Source organism: Pseudopipra pipra, chromosome 27, assembly GCF_036250125.1.
Source record: "Pseudopipra pipra isolate bDixPip1 chromosome 27, bDixPip1.hap1, whole genome shotgun sequence".
NCBI lineage: Eukaryota > Metazoa > Chordata > Aves > Passeriformes > Pipridae > Pseudopipra > Pseudopipra pipra.
The window spans coordinates 4073567-4096408 of record NC_087575.1 but is presented as its reverse complement, the minus strand read 5'-3'; the positions used below and the strand labels follow the sequence as shown (position 1 = coordinate 4096408).

Genomic DNA, 22842 nt, shown 5'->3' with positions numbered 1-22842 from the left:
TTCCCCTCCGACGCGGCCCCGCCTCCTCGAGGCGGGTCACGTGACCCGGCGGCGGCGGCGGCGCCCGGCGCGGTGGACGCTGGAGGCCCAAGATGGCGGCGGAGCTGGTGGAGGCGAAGGTGAGGGGGAAGCGGCGCCGCCGCCCCGCCCACGGGATCCCCCGCGCGCCACCGGCAGGACCCCGGCGGGGGCGAGGCCGCGGCGGAGCAGCGCCGCGAACGGCCGAGCGAGGCGCCCCCCCCGGCACCGCCCCCGCCGCTTTCTCCCCCCCCCCCCTCCCCCTCAGGGGGCTGCCCCGCCCCGGCCGCAGGGCCGCGGCCCCCGCCGGACCTCACGGGCTTTTACCGGGCTGGGGCGACCCGCGGCGCCGCCGGCAGTCCCTGCAGGGCTGGGCTGAGCTCGCCGGCTGTTAATTCGCGGGATTAATTAGCGCAGGTGCTGCCCCCGCGCCCCCCGGTCGGTGCCCGGTGCGGGGCGGCCCTGAGGGCCCTCCGTGAGGGGGTGAAGCCGATTCCTGCCGGCGCTCGCGTTCTGTTCCCAAGGCGGCTCGTGCCGCCTCTTGAATGCCGCGGGAAGGGAGCGGGTTATCCCTCGGGATCCCTGTTTTCCCTCGGGATCCCGGCGCTCGGGCACTGCTAAGGGAGCCGGGGGTTCCCCGTGTCCCGCCGGGGGTGCGGGGGTGGGGGGGCAGCGCCCGGGACCGGCCGGTGCCTCCCCGCAGCATCCCGGGACAGCCGGTGCTGAAGGAGCCGCTGGGGAGTGTCCCCTGGGAAGAATTCCCTGGGAAGTGTCCCCTGGAAGTGTTCCTTGGGGAGAGTTCCCTGGGAAGTGATCCCTGGTAGTGTTCCTTGGGAAGAATTCCTTGGGAAGAATTCCCTGGGAAGTCACCCCTGGAATCGTTCCTTGGGAAGAATTCCTTGAGAATTCCCTGGGAAGTCACCCCTGGAATCGTTCCTTGGGAAGAATTCCTTGGGAAGTCACCCCTGTAAGTGTTCCTTGAGGAGAATTCCTTGGGAAGAATTCCCTGGGAAGTCACCCCTGGGAGCGTTCCTTGAGAAGAATTCCCTGGGAAGTCACCCCTGGAAGAATTCCTTGGGAAGAATTCCTTGGGAAGAATTCCCTGGGAAGTCACCCCTGGAATAGTTCCTTGGGGAGAATTCCTTGGGAAGAAATCCCTGGGAAGTCACCCCTGGAAGCGTTCCTTGGGAAGAATTCCCTGGGAAGTCACCCCTGGATTTCTCTGGGATTTCCCAGGTGGGATCTGGTGGAGCAGCCCCACCAATCCAGAGCTCTGGAATCCTGATTTTCTGGCAGTTAAACCCCTTTTCTCTCCTCTTTAGTTACCTTTTTTTTCCCCCCTCATCCAAGATATTTTGGGCCACATCACGACTCCCAGAAATTTTAACTCCAGCTTTGGGCTTTGCAGATGAAATGACACATTTAATGAAAAAGGAGAAAATCAAATGGCATTTTTCTCTCCAGTCTCAATTCCCACACATCCAAAAGTGGCTGTTAAATATCTCTGGAATCAGCTGTAGCTTTCTTAATTAAAAACAAAAAAAAATAATCTGTAGCTGTTTTATTCCAGGAAATTATAAGACTACTGTAAATTCCACAGAAACCTGACTTTTATCCTTTTTTTATTTAATTGTTGTTGAATCCAAGAGTGGGGTGGAGGTTGGGGAAGAGAGACCTGCTGGATCTTTGCTGCTGGATTGGTTTTTAACTGGGATTTCTTCTTGAAATCCCATATTTCCCACAAACCAGGAAGGCCATTGGGTGAATATGTGTGGATATCTATCAAGTGCATTTCCAGGGCAGCTTAAATTTTCAAACCCATGTGCTTTATAAGCTCTTTTTATTTTTTTTGGCAATTTTAAGGCTGTTTGGTTTCCAGGGAACTGCAACACCAACCTGGCCAAGCTGTAACCATGGAATAATTAACAGGAATAATTTGGTTTTTAACCTGATGGGAAGTGTGGCCTTTAAATCTGCTGATGCTTCTAGGGCTGAATTCCCACAGAGAGAGAGGATTTTGGGAGGCTGGGATGGGTTTTCTCGCTTATCCGACGCCGGAATTGAGAATTCCAGGGAGCCACCAAGGCAGCTCCTGGCTGGGATCACGGAGTGCTTGGCACAGCACCCACGTGGGGCTTGGAGATGTTCTCTGGGAACACACTGCTCTCTTGAATCACAGAATCCCAGAATCAGCTGGGTTGGAAGGGACCTCTGAGATCATCAATCCACCCCTTGATCCAACCCCGCTGTGGTTCCCAGCCCATGGCACTGATGCCACATCCAGTCTCTTCTTAAAAACCTCCAGGGATGGAGAATCCCCCACTTCCCTGGGCAGCCCATTCCAATGGCTGAGCACCCTCTCTGGGAAGAAATTCTTCCTGATATCCAACCTAAACCTCCCCTGGCACAGCTTCAGACCCAGCCCTCTTGTCTTGCTGATGGTTGCCTGGGAAAAGAGACCAACCCCCCCTGGCTCCCCCCTCCTGTCAGGGAGTTGCAGAGAGTGAGGAGGTCTCCCCTGAGCCTCCTCTTCTCCAGGCTGAGCCCCCCCAGCTCCCTCAGCCTCTCCTCCCAGCACTTGTGCTCCAGTCCCTTCCCCAGCCTCGTTGCTCTCCTCTGGACCTGCTCCAGCCCCTCCATGTCCTTCCTGAGCTGAGGGCCCAGAACTGGACACAGCACTCCAGGGGTGGCCTCACCAGTGCTGAGTCCAGGGCAAGAATCACTTCCTTGGCCCTGTTGGCCACCCTGTTCCTGAGCCAGGCCAGGATCCATTGGCCTTCTTGCCCCCCTGGGCACACTCTGGCTCCTGTTCAGCTCCCTGTCCATCCCCACTCCCAGCTCCCTTCCTGCCTGGCTGCTCTCCAGCCCCTCTGGCCCAGCCTGGAGCTGCCGGGGGTTGTTGTGGCCAAAGGGCAGGACCCGGCCCTTGGCCTGGTTGAACCTCATCCCCTTGGAATCAGCCCAACTCTCCAACCTCTCCAGGTCAATATCATCTTAATATCCTTCCATCCTCTAAAAAAGGGGATGTTCCCCAAGATCCTGGGCACGGAGGAGGGATTCTGGAGGGGGTTTTTTGCCCATTCCTGAAATCCACAACTGGTGACCCCGGTTCTCCTGAGCCTCCCCTGCCCCCCAGCTCCTACTGATTCCCTTCCTCTGCCTTACACCAACACCAGTGGGGAGGAAATTTTCCCTGGAATTCTCTTCCCAGAGGAGGGAGGGAATTCTCTTCCTGGGAGGTTTGGGTGCCTTGAGCCTGTGCTGAAGGAGTTCCTGTGCTCTTCTGCACATGGAACCTGCTGCTTGAGGCCTTGGTGGGCACTTCTGCTTCCAGCTGACCTGTCTCCAGGATGCTCCCTTGGAGCATCTCTCTAAGTGATTTTTGTGTCATTTGATCCCTTTGCTGGTGTTTGTTTGTCAGGGATTTCTGTGTAATTTGATGCCTGTCCTGGTGGGTTTTTATCAGGGTGATTTTTGTGTAATTTGGTGCCTATCCTGGTGTTTGTCTATCTGGAATTTTTGTGTAATTTGGTGCCTATCCTGGTGTTTTTCTATCAGGGATTTCTGTGTAATTTGGTGCCTGTCCTGGTGGTTTTTATTGAAGTGATTTTTGTGTAGTTTGGTGCTATCCTGGTGTTTTTCTATTAGGGATTTCTGTGTAATTTGGTGCCTATCCTGATGTTTTTCTGTCAGGGTTTTTTTTGCAATTTGATGCCTATCCTGGTGTGTTTTTATCAAAGTGATTTCTGTGCAATTTGATGCCTATCCTGGTGTTTTCCTATCAAAGTGATTTTTGTGTAATTTGATCCCTATTCTGGTGTTTGTCTGTCAGGGATTTCTGTGTAATTTGGTGCCTATCCTGGTGGGTTTCCATCAGTAATTTTTATGTAATTTGGTGCCTGTCCTGGTGTTTGTCTATCACTGATTTTCGTGCAATTTGTTGCCTATCCTGGTAGTTTTTTATCAGTGATTTCTGTGCAATTTGATGCCTATCCTGATGTTTCTCTAATTTTCCTAATTACACCATTTCAATCACCCATCTCTGTGTCGTTCACACCCTTAAGAAAAGGGGAAGCAAACCAAGCACCAACACCGAGTTTGCACAACTCTGGGGGTGGAACTTTTTACTACTTGCCTTCTAATGAATAAATCAAGAGCCGACAACCTTTGCCTCTCATAACTATAAGACCCTCTCCAATTTTTTATCCCCCAGAACATGGTGATGAGTTTCCGGGTCTCAGATCTTCAGATGTTGCTGGGTTTTGTTGGCAGGAGTAAAAGCGGACTTAAACACGAACTAGTGACCCGAGCTTTGCAGCTGGTCCAGTTTGACTGCAGCCCTGAGGTGTTCAAGAAAATCAAGGAGCTCTACGAGACTCGTTACAGCAAGAAGAGCTCGGAAGTGGCTCCGCCGCCGCCCCCGCAGCAGCAGCAGCCGCAGCCGCAGCCCCGGGCCGAGGCCCTGCCCTTACACTCGTCCTACGACCGCGGCAGCGCCGTGGCTCGGACTCTGCCCACCCCCAACATCGACTACCCCGCCCTCTACGGCAAATACCTGAACGGACTCGGGAGGTTGCCTCCCAAAGTTGCCAAGCCCGAGGTTCGCCTGGTCAAGCTCCCTTTCTACACCACCCTGGACGAGCTGCTGAAGCCCACGGAGCTGGGTGAGTCTGGGGAGGGATGGGGAGGACTGCTCGGAGTGTTGGGAAGGTGCTTTTGAGGCTCTGGGAGGTTGGGAGGCAGGAGAACCTGATGGATGTGGTGGTGGGGACCCCTTCCTGCCCTTCCTTCCTGTCCCCCCTCTCTTGTCTCCCTCTCTTGCCCTTTCTTGCCCCCTCTCCCCCTTTTTTCCTCTTCCCTTTCTCCCCCTTTTTCCTCTTCCCTTTCTCCCCCTTTTCCTCTCCCCCTTCCCCCTTTTCCTTTTCCCCCTCTCTCCCTTTTCCTCTTTCCCTCTCCCTCTTTTCCTCTCCCCCTTTTCCTCTTCCCCTTCTCCCCTTTTCCTCTTCCCCCTCTCTCCCTTTTCCTCTTCCCCCTCTCTTTCTCTTCCCCTTCTCCCCCTTTTTCTTCTTTCCTTTCTCCCCCTTTTCCTCTTCCCTTTCTCCCTCCCTCTCTTTCCCCATCCCCCTTTTCCTCTTCCCCTTCTCCCCTTTTCCTCTTCCCCTTCTCCCCTTTTCCTCTTCCCCTTCTCTCCCTTTTCCTCTTCCCCCTCTCCCACTTTTCCTCTTTCCCTTCTCCCCCTTCTCCCCCTCATACTTAAACTTTAAAGCCTAATACCACTTTTCAGCACTTAAAATACCTGACCTGAAGCATCCTGTGGATGAAATAGGGTGACAACACATCAAACTGTATTTTTTGCTTTATTTTTTGTGCTTTCCATGCTTATTTGTATGTGGTGCTGTGAATTTTTGAGGGAAAACTGGAAGAAGTGCCTTTTTTCCCCCCCCCCCCCTGGGGCTTGGAGACTGATTTTTCCATGATTTTTGGTTTGGAGAAACAAAGGGTGTTGTCAGGGATGTTAAAGAGAACGTTCTGGTAGCAAATTCAGCATGTGGAGGGGAGAAGTTGTGTTCTGCTGAGCCTCATAAATCCAGGGGTAATGTCAGACTTCACAACTAAACCATCTGAGAACTTGGAAAAAAAAAATGTTGTGGCTTGGAGGGGAAAAAAAAAGACAGATAAAGATATGATTGTGCAGGAAGAAAAAGAAAAAGGGCCAATTAGTCACGTTTGACACCGTTTTTGGAGGTGTTAAATACATCAAACCAGCTCAGGGGGGACAGTGGAAAGCTAAAACCTTATAAATGTTTGGGGAATGGGTTTGTTCAGCCTTAAATGTGCAGTGTGTTGGTAATGCCAGGGGAGGATTTTGAAGGAAAACAGATTTCCAAGAGGGTGGAAGAGCATCCAGAGGCAGGAGAAGAGCCTGGATGGTTTCCTGGGACAAACAGGTTTTGTTAAAAATCGACATTAAATCTCCTCAGAAGTGAGGGCTCATTAAATGGAGTGTCTCCCCCCCGGAAGGTGACACCTCCCCAGGGTCAGCACCTCCTTCCCTGGAGCATGTTTGGCTCATTTTCCATGGGGCTGGAATGGTTTCTGTGGAGCCACGAGGAGCTGGGTGGGAGCAGATCCGGGCACAACCAACATCTTCCCAGCGCTGGTTTGATTTTCCCAACCTGGTGACCTGCAACTTTCTAATTCCTTTTGCAACTTTCTAGTTCCTTCTGCAACTCTTAATTCCTTTTGCAACTTTTAATTCCTTCTGCAACTCTTAATTCCTTCTGCAACACTAATTCCTTCTGCAACAGTGATGGGAATGAAGGTACATTTGTGTCTCCCCAACCCGGGGTTGTCTCAACCCTCAGTGTCTCCCAGTGTTCCCTTTGCTCCCTTGGAGCAGCTGGAGCTGGAATAACATCCCATTAAGGGCTGGCATTGTTGGGGTGTCCTGTGCAAGGCCAGGAGCTGGAATAAATGATCCTTGGGGGTCCTTTCCAGCTGATGATTCTGTGATAAAACACTCAGAGTGTTTTTCCACCAAGTGTTTTCCACGTGGAAAAATGAAACCACTTCGTGGTTTGTTGCCCAAATTTCCCATCCTGTGCCTGGACCAAACCTGAGCTCCTGCCCTACTCCTGATGGAGCTGGAAAATCCCAGCTCCATTGAGAACCCCCCTGCTCCTGGGGCTTTTCCCTGGGCTCCAACAGGGATATTTGAAGCTCCGTGGAGGGAGTGGGAGAAGCTTCATTTACGTGTTCCCTCCTTAATGAACAGGCTCTCCTGCCTCTTGGAGATGATTGCTTTGGGATCAGAGGTGAGGTGGGTGATGCCTCATTTGGGCTGCAGGGAAGCAGATTCCCTGAAGGACTCTCCAATTACTGTTATTCTTGGAGAGAAAGGGGCTCCAGCTCCAAGCAGATCCGTCGGCTCCGTTGTGGAGCAGCCGCTATCCCGCTTTTTTAGGGGGACACCCCATGTGAGGTTTGAGTTTTAACACCTAAATTATGGCCATGAGCACTCCCTGCTTTGCTCTGAGGATGAAACACGAAAGGATTGTTCTAATTGAGGGAAATCTTGGGATTCCCTCAGGGAGATGATGCTTCAAATGACTCCTGATCCGACACCTCGGAGAGGGATCGAGCGCTGAGACCTCCTGGGCTGGGTTTTAAGGAGTTCAGGGGAATATTTGTGGTGCCTCAGCTCTTTGCTGAGCTCTTTACTTATCCTCTGGCACCTTTTGGGGTGAAACAGTGGGAATATAGGAATTCTCAAGTGTTTTTATCCCAAATATTTGCCGGGAAGTCCCCACCTTGGAGGTGTCTGAGGAAGGACTGGCCGTGGCACTCGGTGCTCTGGGCTGGGGGACAGGGCAGGGCCGGGTCAAAAGTTGGATTTGATGACCTTGGAGGACTTTTCCAACCCAAATAATCCTGGGATTCTGTAGATAAAGAGCCTTCTGGAGGCACAACCGACCTTGGGAGTGCAGCAAGGCCGCGTTGTCCGGAGGGTCCTGCTGGGATTTGTTGGGTTTTCCCTTGGATTGAACAGCTCTCCTCTCCTGTGGGAGCACAAAAACTGCTCCAGCCCTTCCCCAAAGCTGGACTTTGCCTTTGGAATCTCCAAAGGTGATGCCAACAAGACCTCTCTTCCCTGGGGATATAATAATGTGGGATATTAAGTTTGAAAACAAAGCTTTGCTGCAGGAAAACCCCAAACCCCTGAAATCAGACCTTATTTTGGGGTCTGATTTTGGGGTCCTCCTGCTGGAAGAGCTGCAGGGGAGCTTGGCCTCCCAAAGTGGGAATCCATTCCAGAAAGGCCAGGGTAAGGTTTGCCAAGTGTTCTCTTGGATTCTGGAAGTTTTGGGAGGATTTGCTTAAAACTTGAGCTCCTGCTTTTGGCAGCTCTTAAATGAAGTTGATCCCAAGAGCCAACGGGAGCTGAGTTGTGTCCAGAGGCCTCTGGCCTGGAAAAACAGGAGAAAATTCCTTTATTTTCCAACATTTAGCTTTAAAAAACTCCAATTTTTTTTTTCCCCCTGGCTGCTGAGTGAGAGGTGAACACCTGATTAAGTTCCCTCCCAAATTTTGGGCTCCTTCTCCATTTTAAAGGCGAGTTGGGACCTCACCTGGGTCCATCCCAGAGATTTTTCTCCCGGTTTTTCAGGGAATGTTCTCTTGTCCTTTTCTCCCAAGCCCCCAATTCTGATTTCTGCTGCCAACAAGATGCATCCCCAGGGTGTATCTCTGATTTTTCTTCTCCCTTCAGCTGTTTTTTTTTGTCCAGGTAAGTGCTTTGTGTCCCTCTCCAGCACTTTTCCACAATTCCTGCCTGGAGAAGGATCTCCCACAGTAAAAAAGAAGGAAAACAGGGAAAATTTGCTGCTGCTGCTCATTTCTCTCCCTTCATACCCACAGCAGAATTATTAACTCAGAAACATGACTGTTTTTTTATCCTCTTTATGCCAGTTGTGCCTTTATATTTTTTTATATGTGTGGTTTATATGTCTTTTATATTCTTATTTTTTTTAATAAAGGGAGAGCTGATATAAATGCAAAATAAAAAATGAACTTATAATTCATGAAGCTTATAATTCCCCTCATCAGGTTTGCTTTGTCTTCGTGGGACACTGTTTATAACAACATTAAAAATCCCTTTTTGTTATTGTTCTTCTCATTCCTCCCTTTCCAAAAATAACTCCTGAAAGGCTTTGACTTGTGCTGGTTCATTTTGGGCAAGAGAGGTTTGGGTGGAGACTGGAATTCCACACAAATTTCACGGGGGTATCTTAATTATTACTATTTTTAATGGATTTGAAGCTGAATGACCAAAAGGAGGCACCTGGAGTGAGTTGGGTTGTCACCAGGCCTTCCAAGATCCGAGGGTTTATCCTTCATTTTTCTCTTATCCATGGAAAATTCCCCTTCCTGCTCCTCAAATCCCACTGGAATAAACTTTGCAGTCGAGGTGCTGCAAAGAAAAAACAACCTTACTAAAAAAATGTTCAAAAAAAAGCTGTTTTAGCACTTCCCCTTGGTGCTCCTGCCCTGACTTTCACCAGCTCAGCTCTGAAACAGGAACTGAAAATAAACCAGGGTTGAATTTCACCTTTTTGAGCTCTCAGGCTTCGTTTTCCCCCCTTTAAATGGGTTTAATGTGCTGATTATTGAGAGCTAAAAGGCCCCAGTCAATGCTGGGGGGTGAAAAAACATCTCTCAAAGGGAGTTTCTGCCCCAAGTCGTGTTTTGTCTGGTTTTTCTGCTGGTTTTGGTGTTCTCTGAGCTGAGCTTTTTGTTGCTGGGGTGGGATTTTTCTTTTCTAGAACCTTCCTGCTGCTTTTCCATGGTTTTATCTCTTGGGTTTTTTGGAGCTCTGGTCTCACTGGTGGGCTGAACACAGGATTTGGTGGCTCCTTGATTATTTGAAGGGAAAAAAATACTAAAAAACTCCCTAAATAATAAAAAATATATATTTTTAATATATATATTCCTTATTATATAATATATAAAATATATATTATATATTTTATATATTATACATATTCTATTAATATGTACTATATAACAATATGTATAATATATATAATATAATAGAATTATATATAATATATATAATTATATAATTATATACATATAAAATATATAATTCTATTATATATAATATATATAATATGTAATTATATATTATATATTTTATATATAATATATTATATAAAATATCTATATTATATAAAATATTATATATTATATATTTTATATAATATATTTTACATTATATATTATATATAATAAAAGTATATGTTAAAATATATTTTTATTTTTTAGTATTTTTAGTATATATATTATATATATATTTTATAGTGTATATATATAATATTATATATATTATCTAATAAAAATATATATTAAAAATTTTTTTTATTATTTAGAGTTTTTTTAGTATTTTTAGTGTATGTATTATGTATATTGTATATATATAATATTATATATATTATCTAATAAAAATATATATTAAAAATAATTTTTTTATTATTTAGGGGTTTTTTTAGTATTTTTAGTGTATATATTATGTATATTTTATATATAGTGTATATATATAAGATATATAATATATGCTATATATTATATATAGTATAATATATATTATATAATAAAAATAGTAAATCATACTAATAAAATAATAATAATAAATAACTAATAATACTAATAAAACACTAAAAAAAACCCCAGAAAAATCACCTCCTAAACCCTGTGCTGTTAAAACCAACCAGGGGAGCAAGAAATCAGAATTCCCAAAAACTGGGAGTTCTGTGGGATTCAGGAGAACCTCCAAGAATCCCCTTGTGCTTCCAGCTGCTGCCTCCAGGTCGATGCTCAATCTGCTTTTTTTCTCTCCCCAGTCCCCCAGAACAACGAGAAGCTCCAGGAGAGTCCGTGTATTTTTGCTTTAACCCCCAGACAAGTGGAGCTGATCCGAAATTCCAGGTATTTTCCCCTTGGGTGTCAAGATTCCAAGGAAATCTTGGATAATTCCTGTGTTCCCTCCTCTTGGAAGCTTTTGTTCTCTGCCAGGGTTTGTTGGAGGCCATGGAAAGCCCAAATTTACCCCTCCAAGCCTTTAAATTGGGTTTTTACTCCTCCAATCTCCCTTTTCCACGGGGCAGGAAAAAGGGGAATAAATCCTGGATGATAAATGGGAATAAATCCCAACTTGTGCTGGGAATAGCAAATATCTGCAAGGGTTTTTCCCCTTTCAAAAGGGGGAAAAAAACCAGACTTTAAAGCTTTGTTTTGCATGTGAAAAGAAGCTTCCTCAGTTGGGAAGGATGGAATGGGAACTGCCTAAGGAAAACCAGCTTGGATTGGGATTTTCCCTGACCTCTGGCATGGGAAAATGCAACTTTGGATTCAACTGAGGCTCCTCAGAGGTGGCAGGGAGGTTTCCTCTTGGCTGACCTGCTCCCTTGGGCCTTGATGCAGAAGAATTCCTCCCAAAATGAGGCATAAAACCTTCCCAAGATTTCTCTTTATGCTAAAGAGAAATATATTTAACAGATATTTATGTTCAAAGTCAGAATTTCTCCAGTATCCTGCTTATTGTGGGTTAACAGGAGGGGGAAGCTGTTGGAAAACTTCACAGGAAGGGAATAATAGACCATGGGATTCTTTCTTTCAGGGGGGATAAAAAACCTGCTGGTTCTTGAGGCTTTTTTCTCCCCATATTCAGATTTTTGGGGAGGAAAACTGTCCCTGTTGAGGAACAACTCCAATATTTCTGGGGGTCTGAAATGCTCACACGGGTCCAGCTTTAGGTGTGATGTCCCCACACCTCTGTCTGTCCAGGTTTCATCCCTTCCCTTCCCAAAATTTATCCTAAAACCCCAAATTGGAACGTGAAATACTCCCAGGGGCAAATCAAGCCTAATTTAGGGATTTTTCCCTAAAGCCTCGAGCCTTGGGCAGGAATTAGGGGATGTTTTACACCCCTTTTTGCCCCCTAATAAAATCCCTTTGTTCTGTATATCCCTGACTTTCCTGATTCCTCTTCAAATCCTGCCAGGAATGGCCCTGCTGAAGGTTGCAATATTCTCAGAGGTGCCATAACACTCAATCCCTTGGTTTGCATGAACAGCTTTAGCTGAATAATTAAAACACAGACAAGTCTTGAACACTGGCAGGTAAACCTGACCTTAAAACCTAGTTTTTTGTGAATTCTCACATAAATCAGCAGAAGGGAAATGGAGACTTTTCACCTGAAGGGTTTTAAAAGCTGTGGGTTGGTGCATTAAGCAAAAAAAATAATAATAATTATAATAATTACAGAACCACTGATATTTGCAGGGGGAATTGGACAATTTAAATAAAGGTCCATGAAGTCATTTTTTTAAAGGAATGTTAAAAAATTAAAAAGGAATGAAGCTCTTGAGTCTGGTAAAATTGACAGCAGGGTTGGGTGGGTGTTTTTTTGGGTTTTTTTGGGGTTTTTTTCACATAATTAATCTGAACTTTCCCTTTCTTTAATTTTACCAGGGAGTTGCAACCCGGGGTGAAATCAGTTCAGGTGGTGCTAAGGTAGGTCTGGGCATGGGGGTTGATTTCCAAACCCTGAAAACCCAGGAGAGCTTGGAAGATCCTCTGGATGCAGGAAGGATTCCAGAGGGGCAGCTCCACACCGGGGGAGGGAGGGAACATTCCAGCAAAAGGCAGCCAGTTTTCCATGTGGATTTTGGAGCTCCCAAGATAATTCCCAGGGAGCTGTAAAGAGCACAAAGAACTGTCTCAAGCATCTTAAACTCTGCTTGTTGACCTCCTCCTGCCTGTGCTGCTGGAGTTGGGGCTGGACAAGTGTCCCATGTGCCCTCCCAACTGCCATGGATTGGCTCTGCTGTGGGATTTTGGGATGGGGATGTGCAGGGCCTTTTGGGGCAATGGAGATGGTCAGAATTGGGCCATTTCTTTTGCAGAATCTGCTACACAGACACCAGTTCTCCTCAGGAGGATCAGTACCCTCCCAACATCGCCGTGAAGGTGAACCACAGTTACTGCTCCGTGCCGGTAAGGATTTGTGGGATCCCATAAGGATTTGTGGGATTTGGAAGGGAATTGATTTCCCCATGAATGCCAAGAGTTACAAAAATGCCCCTGCTCAGTTTAAAGCTAATTTTCTGGTGGTTTAGCCTCGTTGTTAATGAAATTCTGTAAAAAAACTCACTTCTGCTTCACGCTCTGACCGTTCAGCTCCGTGTTTTCCCCCCCCATCCTTGAGAACTGAGTGGAATTCAGTGGAGCTGACCCCGTGTAGGAGTAAAAGGTGAATAAATACATTTAATCCTTTTGCCTCAGGGCTACTACCCATCCAACAAACCCGGCGTGGAACCCAAAAGGCCCTGTCGTCCCATCAACCTCACGCACCTCATGTACCTGTCGGCGGCCACCAACCGCATCACGGTGACCTGGGGCAACTATGGCAAGGTGGGTGCCAAGGGAATCGCCCAGAATTCCACAGGCAGGGTGGAAGGGCAGCCTTGGGTCACCCTCTGCCTCCCCTCTCTCCTCAGAGCTACTCGGTGGGGCTGTACCTGGTGCGACAGATGACGTCGGCAGAGCTGCTCCAGAGGTTGAAAACCATCGGGATCAAACACCCCGAGCTCTGCAAAGCACTTGGTGAGTCCCTCTGGCTCCATGAATCCTGGAATCAGAGAATCAACCAGGTTGGAAAAGACCTCTGAGATCATCCAGTCCAACCCTTGATCCAACCCCACCGTGGTTCCCAGCCCGTGGCACTGATGCCACATCCAGTCTCACCTTAAACTCCACCCCCTCCCTGGGCAGCCCATTCCAATGGCTGAGCCCTCTCTCTGGAAAGAAATTCTTCCTGATATCCAACCTAAACCTCCCCTGGCACAGCTTCAGACCCAGCCCTCTTGTCCTACTGCTGGTTCCTGGGAGAAGAGACCAACCCCCCCGGCTCCCCCCTCCTGTCAGGGAGTTGTAGAGAGTGAGGAGGTCTCCCCTGAGCCTCCTCTTCTCCAGGCTGAACAGCCCCAGCTCCCTCAGCCTCTCCTCATGGGAATTGTGCTCCAGTCCCTTCCCCAGCCTCGTTGCTCTCCTCTGGACCTGCTCCAGCCCCTCCATGTCCTTCCTGAGCTGAGGGCCCAGAACTGGACACAGCACTCCAGGGGTGGCCTCACCAGCACTGAGGGATGTCTTGGCTGGAACTTCACAGAATCCCAGGATATGCTGGTTTAGAAGGGATCCCCAAGGATCATCCAGTCCAGCCCTCAGCCCTGCACAGGCCCATCCCCAAGAGTCACACCCTGTGCCCCAGAGGATCATCCAAATGCCCCTTGAGTGCTGTGCCCAGTGCCCTGGGGAGCCTGTTCCAGCACCCGGGCACCCTCTGGGGGAAGAACCTTTCCCTAAGATCCCAAACTAACCCTCCCCTGGCACTCCAGGCCATTCCCTGGGGTGCTGGCAGTGGGCACTGCAGTGCCTGCCCCTGCTTGGCCACAGCTGCCACGTTTGATACCTTTTCCTTTCAGTTTTTCTCTGACCAGTCTTGCAGAGAGCTCTGAGGTTCTCCTGAACTTCAGAGGATCCTCTCGTTCTCCTGACGCTTCAGCTGAGCCCTGGGAGCCCTTCCCTCAGAGCCAGCACTCCCAGGATGGCCTCTGGAGCTGGGAGTGGCAGGCAGAGGTTCTCCAAGCAGCTCTCCTGCCTTTTCCACAGGCCTGTGCCTCCGGTTTTACTGAGTCAGGAACTTCAGGGCAGAGATCAGTTCCATTTGGTGACTTTAACCAAGTAGGGATGTTGTCTTTATTCCTGTCCCTTTGGGGTTTTGCTGCTTGGAAGTTGTTGGACATCCAGAACTTTGCTTTCATTGCTCTGCTCTGTTCTGTGAGTGATTCCCTGTCACTCAGGCTACCCTTTGGCTTTGGTGGCATCTCATTGCTGACTCACCTTCCTTTGCATAAAAAACTCTGGGGAGTTTAGTACAGGAACATTTTCTAAGAACAGAGATTGTGGCTGTGCATCCAAAACACCTCAAACCTGGTCAGGAGATCCTAGAAAAAAAACCCCACCCATTTCTCCTTCCCGTGTCTCCCGAGTTATTGATGCTCTGACAAAGAACTTCATAAAAAAATTAAGCTCCTAATGGGAAGAAAACAACCCCAAATCTTGTAATCTCCTGGGAATTTCACATGTGAGAAGTCACTCTCTAATTAGAGCTGGGTGCTGCAGGACTGCATGTAGCCTCCCTGTCTGGAGACATCTCGTTATGATCTGAAAAGGTCAAAAGAAATGGGTGACTTGCTCCAAAGGAAAATGGTGCTGGAAGTGTCAAAGGCTGTTGCAGGCAGCAGTGGGAGCAGCAGCTCCTCCTCAGGACTTGGGGAGCAGTTCCAAGCTCATTTTGTTGATATTTTTTGGGCACCCTTGGTGTGGAACCTGCCCCTGTGGGACCTGCCTGTCTGCTGCTCCCTTTGATTGCCCTGCAGCTCCTCTGGGTTTTCCTTTTGGGAAGCAGCAGCAGAGGAAGGAGCCCTCCTTTCCTAACATCTGATCCTTCCCAAATATATCCTGGATGGCTACTGGGATGGGTTTTTCCATGGCTGCCTTGCTCTGAGCTGGGAACCTCTGGCTCTCTTGGTGTTCCTGGGAAACATTCTGCTGGAATAACTGACCTGGGCAGCATAGGAGCTGCAGAGCTGCAGTGCTAAGAGGAGGCTTGTTTACCTGGTGGGGAAGATGATGGGATGTGTTTACTCTCAATTTGACTTTATCCCTGCTTTCTGACCAGCTAAGCCTAAACTGACTTTGCTCCTGAAGTCTTGCCAAGAGCTGGAGCTGAATCCATCCACTCCTTCCCTCCCTGGGAGGGAAAAGGACTCGTGCACAGCCAAGGGCTGTGGGTGAGCTGCTCCTCCTGTGCTGCACCTTTGTTTCCAAGGTTGGAATTTGCAGCTGTTCAATGTTGTGCCCTCTGCTCTCCCTGCAGTGAAGGAGAAGCTACGCCTGGACCCGGACAGTGAAATCGCCACCACGGGGGTCCGGGTGTCCCTCATCTGTCCGGTGAGTCCGGCTGTTCCCGTGGGATCAGCCTGGTTTGGGTTGGAAGGGACCTTAAAACCCATCCAGTGCCACCCCTGCCATGGGCAGGGACACCTTCCACCAGCCCAGGTTGCTCCAACCCAGCCTTGGACACTCCCAGGGATGGGGCAGCCACAGTTTTGCTGGAAAATCCTTTCACGGCCTTGCCACCCTCCCAGGGGAGAATTCCTTCCTGATATCCCATCTGACCCTGCCCTCTGGCAGTGGGAAGCCATCCTCCTTGTCCTGTCCCTCCATATTTTGTCCCAAGTCCCTCTCCAGCTCTCCTGGAGCCCCTTTAAGCCCTGCAAGGTGCTCTCAGGTCTCCCTGGATCCTTCCCTTCTCCAGGTGAACCCCCCCAGCTCTCCCAGCCTGGCTCCACTCCTCTATTTAGACCCCAAACCCCACATCCCCTGCTGGACCAGCATTACAAACTCCCAAATCCTTCTCCTTCAGAGGGGAACTGGGGGATTCCTGGGCTGTTCCCTGACATGGTGCCCTTGGTCCCACAGCTGGTGAAGATGCGTCTGTCGGTGCCGTGCCGGGCGGAGACCTGCGCGCACCTGCAGTGCTTCGACGCCGTCTTCTACCTGCAGATGAACGAGAAGAAGCCCACGTGGATGTGCCCTGTGTGTGACAAACCTGCCCCCTACGACCAGCTCATCATCGATGGGTGAGCTTGGACCCCTCTCAGCCCCTTCCTCCCCTCTCCTCGTTCGCCCCGAGCGTCTTCGCTCGAGAGGTTCCGCCTCAAAGCTCTCCCCAAACTTTCTTCTGCCGGTGCAGAATGTCCACGCTGAAGTGTCACAGCAAGACCCAGATCTCTCTCTGCCATTCTTGGGTTGGGTTTTTTTTTTTTTTGGAATGCACTGAAGCATTTTGAGGTTTGAGAATTTGCTGCCTCGCTCACGGGCTGGTGTCTCGGTTGACAAGATGTCTCCTCGCACGGAATAAATCCCTTCGTAAACACTCAGGAAGATGATTTTTGACAGGAAACATCTTGTTTTCCTCGGTGTGAGGTGCTCAGCAGCTCACAGGCAGTTCATGGCACGCTGCAAATTTGATCTGGGGACCTTCTCCATCAACCAGAACGTCCTGCCCTCGAGACTGAGGCACAGAGGCAGTTTTGGGAAGAGTTTGTTCCATCTGTGTGACTGTTCAGTACAATTCCTGTGGCTCTTGTGGGTGTCTTGGTGACAGGGCTGGGAAAGATCTCTCAATAGGAACTCCTGCTGTATTTTCCAGGGGGGAAAAGCAGGAGATTCAGATGCAGTGGAGGGACAGAATTAAACTGCTTTGGTTATGTTTTCCAGGCTGGAGGTTTTCCCCATCCACCTGGACTCCCTGAGCCTCCCAATCCTGGTTCCTCTGGGGACACCCAGTGGGGGTTGATCCCTTCCTTGGAGTCTTTAGGGCCCCCCAGGTCCCTGTGGGGTGTGGGATGTGCTGGGAGGGACCAGACCTTTGGTGCAGCACTTTTGGGGTGGGTTTGGAAGCAGCTTTGTTGCCCCAAAATTCTGGGAGCCCGTTTGTGGGCCGGGACCACCAGCAGTGTCGTGGTGCTGGCCAAGCCCTGAGCCACCCCCAGCACTGCTGGAGCCAGACACGTGGTTCCTGCCTTCTGGAAAACCAGCTCCACCCTCATGGCTCGTGGAATTGGCCTGTGATGCAGGTCACTCAAAAGTAGGGAGGGTTTAGAGGGGTTTTTGGGGTGCATCCAGCTCCCCTGGCACACGAGTCTGTTCCCAGGGCCAGGCCGATGGTTCTCGCAGCGTCGCCGCGTTTGTGGCTCCTCGTTTGATCCAGGAGCTGTGGCTTTCCAGGCAGTCTGGAGGCTGGAGCAGCCTCAGCACAGATAACCTGTTTGCTTTGTCCTCTGGCCAACCCCAACAGGAAAATCCAGTTCCTTGGAGATCCCTAACAAGGGGAAGGTAGGAGGGGTTGGGCTGTGGAAGCCCCTCGTGTCCTGGGTGAGGAGGAGGAGGAGGGTGTCAGAGGGGAAAGCTCAGCAGCCTTTAATCCCTGCTCTGCACTGCTCAGGGATGAGTTTTGGTGCTGGTTCTGTTGGATGAAGGTTGTTTCAGATTCCCTGGAAGTGGCTGAGGGAACCTGGCACTGTGAGTCAGGGAAGAGCCGGAGGCTCCCGAGGAGGGAGGTGGTTGGTCCAGTCTGGGATCCTCAGGGCCTTGGCAGCTTTTTGGGAAGTGCAGCTCGGTGGTTGCTCTGCTGGATGATGGGATTGTCCATGGAGACAATTCCTGCAGGAGCTGAACAAAGCTGAAACTCTCAGTGGTGGGGCCTAAAGTTTCTCCTGAGCTTGTACATTTTTTGCTATGAATTCTCCCTTCTCCTTGAAGGGAAATGCTCAAGTCCAGGAAGGAATGAGGCCTTGCAGTTCCAAATAAACATCCCAGGCAAACAGTGGGACACAGGGAATAAATCAAGCCCCTGTTTCTCTGGGCTCAGGGCCTCATTCCAGTTGGATCCCTGCAAGGCCTGACCTCGAGGGATCCACTCCAGGTGTATTTTCAGTCCTGAACAGGGTTTTCCTGTTGCAGGGAGGCTCCATGTGTTGTTTTGATGGCAACTGTGGAGATTTGGGAAATAAAACACTAGGAAGGAAGCGAGGTGCTGCTTGTTGGATTGCTGATTTCCCAGTGTGACAGGATATTTCACCTTCTGCTAATGCCACGGTGGGAATGTCCCTGGGAATGTACCCGGGAATGTCCCTGGGATGGGACAGCAGGCTCTGCCTGGAAGCAGTACCTGGGAAACTGGGTGAAGAGGCAAAACTGTCTTTAATTGCACCTAATTAAGGTGGTGCTTGATGGTTTGGTTGCTCCCAGTCAGGGAGGACTGGGATGGTTTCACCCTCAGAACCGGCGCTGGGTTTATGGGGAATAAATTCCACGACTCCCAAGAGCTCCCAGCTCAGGAGCCTTCTGCCATCACCACATTGCCTTGAAATGTAGGGCTGGTGGAGGTAGAAGATGCAGGGTCACTGAAGACACTGTTCTGGTTGCCTGGGGTGTGACAGCTCCTCCTGTCTCCCCTGCAGGCTCCTGTCCAAGATCCTGACGGAATGTGAAGACGCGGATGAGATCGAGTACCTGGTGGACGGCTCCTGGTGTCCCATCCGAGCTGAGAAGGAGAGGAGCTGCAGCCCCCAGTGCCCAATCTTAGTTCTAGGTGAGTCCCCATGGGGATAAAGGCTTGAAATCCCTGTAGGAAATCACAGAATTCCGGAATGATTTGGCTTGGAAGGGACTTTCAAGCTCATCCAGTTCCACCCCCTGCCGTGGGCGGGGACACCTCCCACTGTCCCAGGTTGCTCCAACCTGGCCTTGGACACTTCCAGGGATGGAGCAGCCACAGCTTCTCTGGGAAATCCATTTCAGTGCCTCCCCACCTTCCCAGGGAGGAATTCCTTCCCAATATCCCACCTGCCCTCTGGCAGTGGGATAATTCCTTCCCAATATCCCACCTGCCCTCTGGCAGTGGGAAGCCATTCCCTGTGTCCTGTCCCTCCATATTTTGTCCCAAGTCCCTCTCCAGCTCTCCTGGAGCCCCTTTAGGCCCTGGGAGGGACTCTCAGTTTTCCCTGGAGCCTTCCCTCCTCCAGCCTGACCATCCAGGAGCGTTGGAACATCCCCTGCCCCGGGTTTCACTCCCTCCTCTCTCCCCTCACCCTCTCCAGGCTCCTCGGATGTGAACGGGCTCCTTCCCCCCCCTGCCGGGAACGGCGAGAACGGCAAAGCCCCCGCGGATGTGGTGGATTTAACACTGGACAGCTCATCCTCCGAGGAAGAGGAGGAGGAGGACGAGGAAGAGGATGATGATGACGAGGGACCCCAACCCAAACGACGCTGCTCTTACGAGAAAGGTTTAGTCTCTGCCTGCTGACGTGGCTCCGCGTCCCCACGGACACACTTGAATACTCTGGTGCTTATTAAACTGGAGGAAAGGGGGAGAACGTCCTCTCCCACCTCAGCTCCCTCCCTCCCTCATCTCCTCTGACTTTCCTATTCCGAATTATTCATTAAAACGAGAGAGAAAAACAAAAAAGAAAAAAAAAAAACACAAAACGCGAAAAAGAAAAAAAAAAAAACAAACCACAAACAAACCATTTTGAGCTGCTTCTTGGTTGGAAAACGACCCCACTCAGAGCCTGACCCTGAACTGGAGCCTGAAGGAAGGAAAGTGTCTTAAGCCAGGCAGGATCCTCCCTCCCCTGGATGCCAGGATCAAGGGAGTTCACCTGCACACCTCCAGGACACCCAGCCCTGCATCTCCAAAGCCGTGGGCAGTTTGATCCTCTTGTTAAATAACCATTCCTTAATTAATCTAAAGGTTTTGCTGGGGGTGGGGAGGGGGAGGGGGGAGGGCAGGGTTTGTGTGTGAGGGGGGGGGTTGTATAACCCAGCAAGGATAGAGGGGAGGGTTTGTAGGGGTGGGGAGAAGGGAGGGGGCATGGGGTGCCAGGGCTGAGCTGGCGGGGTTGGAAGCGCACTGTTCTTAGAGAGGAGCTCCAGCAGCTCTGCACCTCATGCAAAGAGACACGGTTGGAATCTTGATCCTAATCCCAAGGGGAACGTAGAGATTTGTGCGTAGTGACTCGTTTTAGTTGAGCAGAAGCCATGGGGGGGGATGTCGGGAGGGAGGGAGGGAGGGGAGGGAGGGGCTGGAACCACAAATCTGTTGTATTTTTGAAGTGCAATAACTTGGTGTTTTTGAAGACTGACAAGGGCTGCGCATTCCCTTTTCGTTGAGGTTGGTTCTGGAGGGCAGTCACAGCCCTGGGGGTGGGGACAGGGACCTGCAGGGCACCCCCACACCCCTGGGGACAGTGGAGTGACCTGCAGGGCACCCCCACACCCCTGGGGACAGTGGAGTGACCTGCAGGGCAGTCACACCCCTGGGGACAGAGGAGTGACCTGCAGGGCAGTCACACCCCCAGGGATGGTGACCATGACCTGCAGGCCACCCCCAGACTTGGGGATGGTGACAGTGGCCTGCAGGACTGTCACACCCTTGGGGACAGTGAGGTGACCTGCAGGGCAGTCACATACCCAGGGAGGGGACAGTGGCCTGCAGGACAGTCACACCCCCAGGGGTGGGGACAGTGACCTGCAGGACTGTCACACCCCTGGGGACAGTGGGGTGACCTGCAGGACTGTCACATCCCCAGGGATGGTGCCCATGACCTGCAGGCCACCCCCACCCCTGGGGACACCTGGGGATGGTGACAGTGACCTGCAGGACTGTCACACCCCCAGGGGTGGGGACAGTGACCTGCAGGACTGTCACACCCCCGGGGACAGTGGGGTGACCTGCAGGACTGTCACATCCCCAGGGATGGTGCCCATGACCTGCAGGCCACCCCCACCCCCGGGCACACGTGGCACTGAGCAGGAGCAGGGGCGGGGGGGGCCCTTCCAGAAAATGCCAGGGGGGGAATCTCAGTTTTTAGCCAACTACCTCGGTAACTCCAATTCAGGTTTCTTCGAGCCCCGGGCCCGGCCGGGCGGGGGGAGGGCAGGGCCGAGGGCTCCGGGCTTTCCACTCCTCTGTCCCCCACTTTGGTGCCAGAGCCAAAGCTGCTCCCGTGCTCGTGATGGCAAAACGTTGTTGCTTTTGAGTTTGTGACCCGTCACAACCCTTTTGACTTTGATGTCTCAGAGAGTTTCTGTCGTGACCTTTGTCCGCTGACTCCTCCCAGCTCCGCTTCCCTCTGGGCCTCGAGGCTTTTCCCACCGGGATGGGCAGGGAAGGGCCCTGGGCTGTGCCCACGGGGTGATGCCCCCGTGCCCGAGGCTGAGCTGAGACCCCTGAGCACTGGGTGGGGGGTTTTGGTGTTGCTGGGCATTGCCAGACCCCAGACCCTCCATCCTTCCTTCAGCCCTTGCCCTGGGCACCCCAAACCCTCTGTGCTTCATCCTTCCTTCATCCTTCCCCCCTGGGCACCCCAAACCTCCATCCTCCCTTCATCCCTTGCTCTGGGCATCCCAAACCCTTAGTGCTTCCTTCATCTTTCCCTCAGGGCACCCCAAACCCTGCAATCTCCCTTCATCCCTTGCTCTGGGCACTCCAAACCCTCCATCCTTCCTTCATCCCTTGCCCTGGTCACCCCAAACCCTCCATCCTTCCTTCATCCTTCCCTCAGGGCACCCCAAACCCTGCAATCTCCCATCATCCCTTGCCCTGTGCACCCCAAACCCTCCATCCTTCCTTCATCCCTTGCCCTGTGCACCCCAAACCCTCTGTGCTTCCTTCATCCCTCTCCTCTGGACACCCCAAACCCTCCATCCTTTGCCCTGGACACCCCAAACTCTCCATCCTTCCTTCATCCTTCCCCCCTGGGTACCTCAAACCCTCCATCCTTCCTTCATCCCTCCCCTTGACACCCCAAACCCTCCATCCTTCCTCCATCTCTTGCCCTGTGCACCCCAAACCCTCCATCCTTCCTTCATCCCTCCCCTCTGGACACCCCAAACCCTCCATCCTTCCTTCATCCCTCCCCTCTGGACACCCCAAACCCTCCACCCCTTGCCCTGTGCACCCCAAACCCTCCATCCTCCCTCCATCCCCCCCCAGCACTCAGGGCACAGAGAGGGGGGTGTTGGGGGGCTGTTGGTGCATTCCCAGCGCTCCCCAAAATCCCACCTGGAGGGAAAAGCCCCCGAGGTCCCCCCAGAGCTGCCCTAAATCCCAAACTTCTCCCAACCGCGGAGGGGTCACCCCCCCAGCTCTGGGGGCTCCTCTCCCACTCCCCCCCTCTCCCACATGGGGTGGGGGGTCCCTGAGCTCCCAACCCTCCCTGCCCGGCTCCGTTTTGCCTCCAGACCTGGAATTTGAAGGGAAAAAAGGGAGGGATCCTCCCGTTTTCCCCCCAGGTGTCCGGCAGGGAGCGTTCCTGGAGCATCCCAGTGTTACTTCCACGGGGGAAACTCGCACTTGTTTGCCACAGGCTTTTGCTTTTCCTTCTCTTTTCCTGGTTGTGTGTAAGCAATATGTTTTCAGGTTGAAACAGGGGTGGGGGTGGGGGAAAAAAAAAAAGGGGGATTTAAAACAACCTAAAAAAAAAATAAAAATAACCCGGGTAGAGCTCCAAAATCGAGTTTTACTGTACAAAGTTCTGTGCTCTCAGCCCTGGCTGCACAGTAGCTTTAGAGTCCACTTTGTTTTTTTCCTAATATTTTTATTCTAATTTAATTGCTTTTAAACTTTCCAGG

General features: G+C 51.0%; 1 protein-coding gene across 1 annotated transcript; it reads left to right on the top strand.

Moving 5' to 3' along the window:
- The first annotated feature begins 7 nt into the window (after nt 1-7).
- PIAS4 (protein inhibitor of activated STAT 4) lies at nt 8-19617 on the top strand. Its single transcript, XM_064637209.1, has 11 exons — nt 8-119; nt 4232-4682; nt 10419-10503; nt 12049-12090; nt 12483-12573; nt 12862-12990; nt 13077-13182; nt 15518-15591; nt 16123-16283; nt 18669-18799; nt 19308-19617. Exons 1-11 carry the CDS (start codon nt 93-95, stop codon nt 19511-19513), a joined length of 1503 nt encoding a protein of 500 aa, XP_064493279.1. The 5' UTR covers nt 8-92; the 3' UTR covers nt 19514-19617.
- The last annotated feature ends 3225 nt before the right edge of the window (nt 19618-22842 follow it).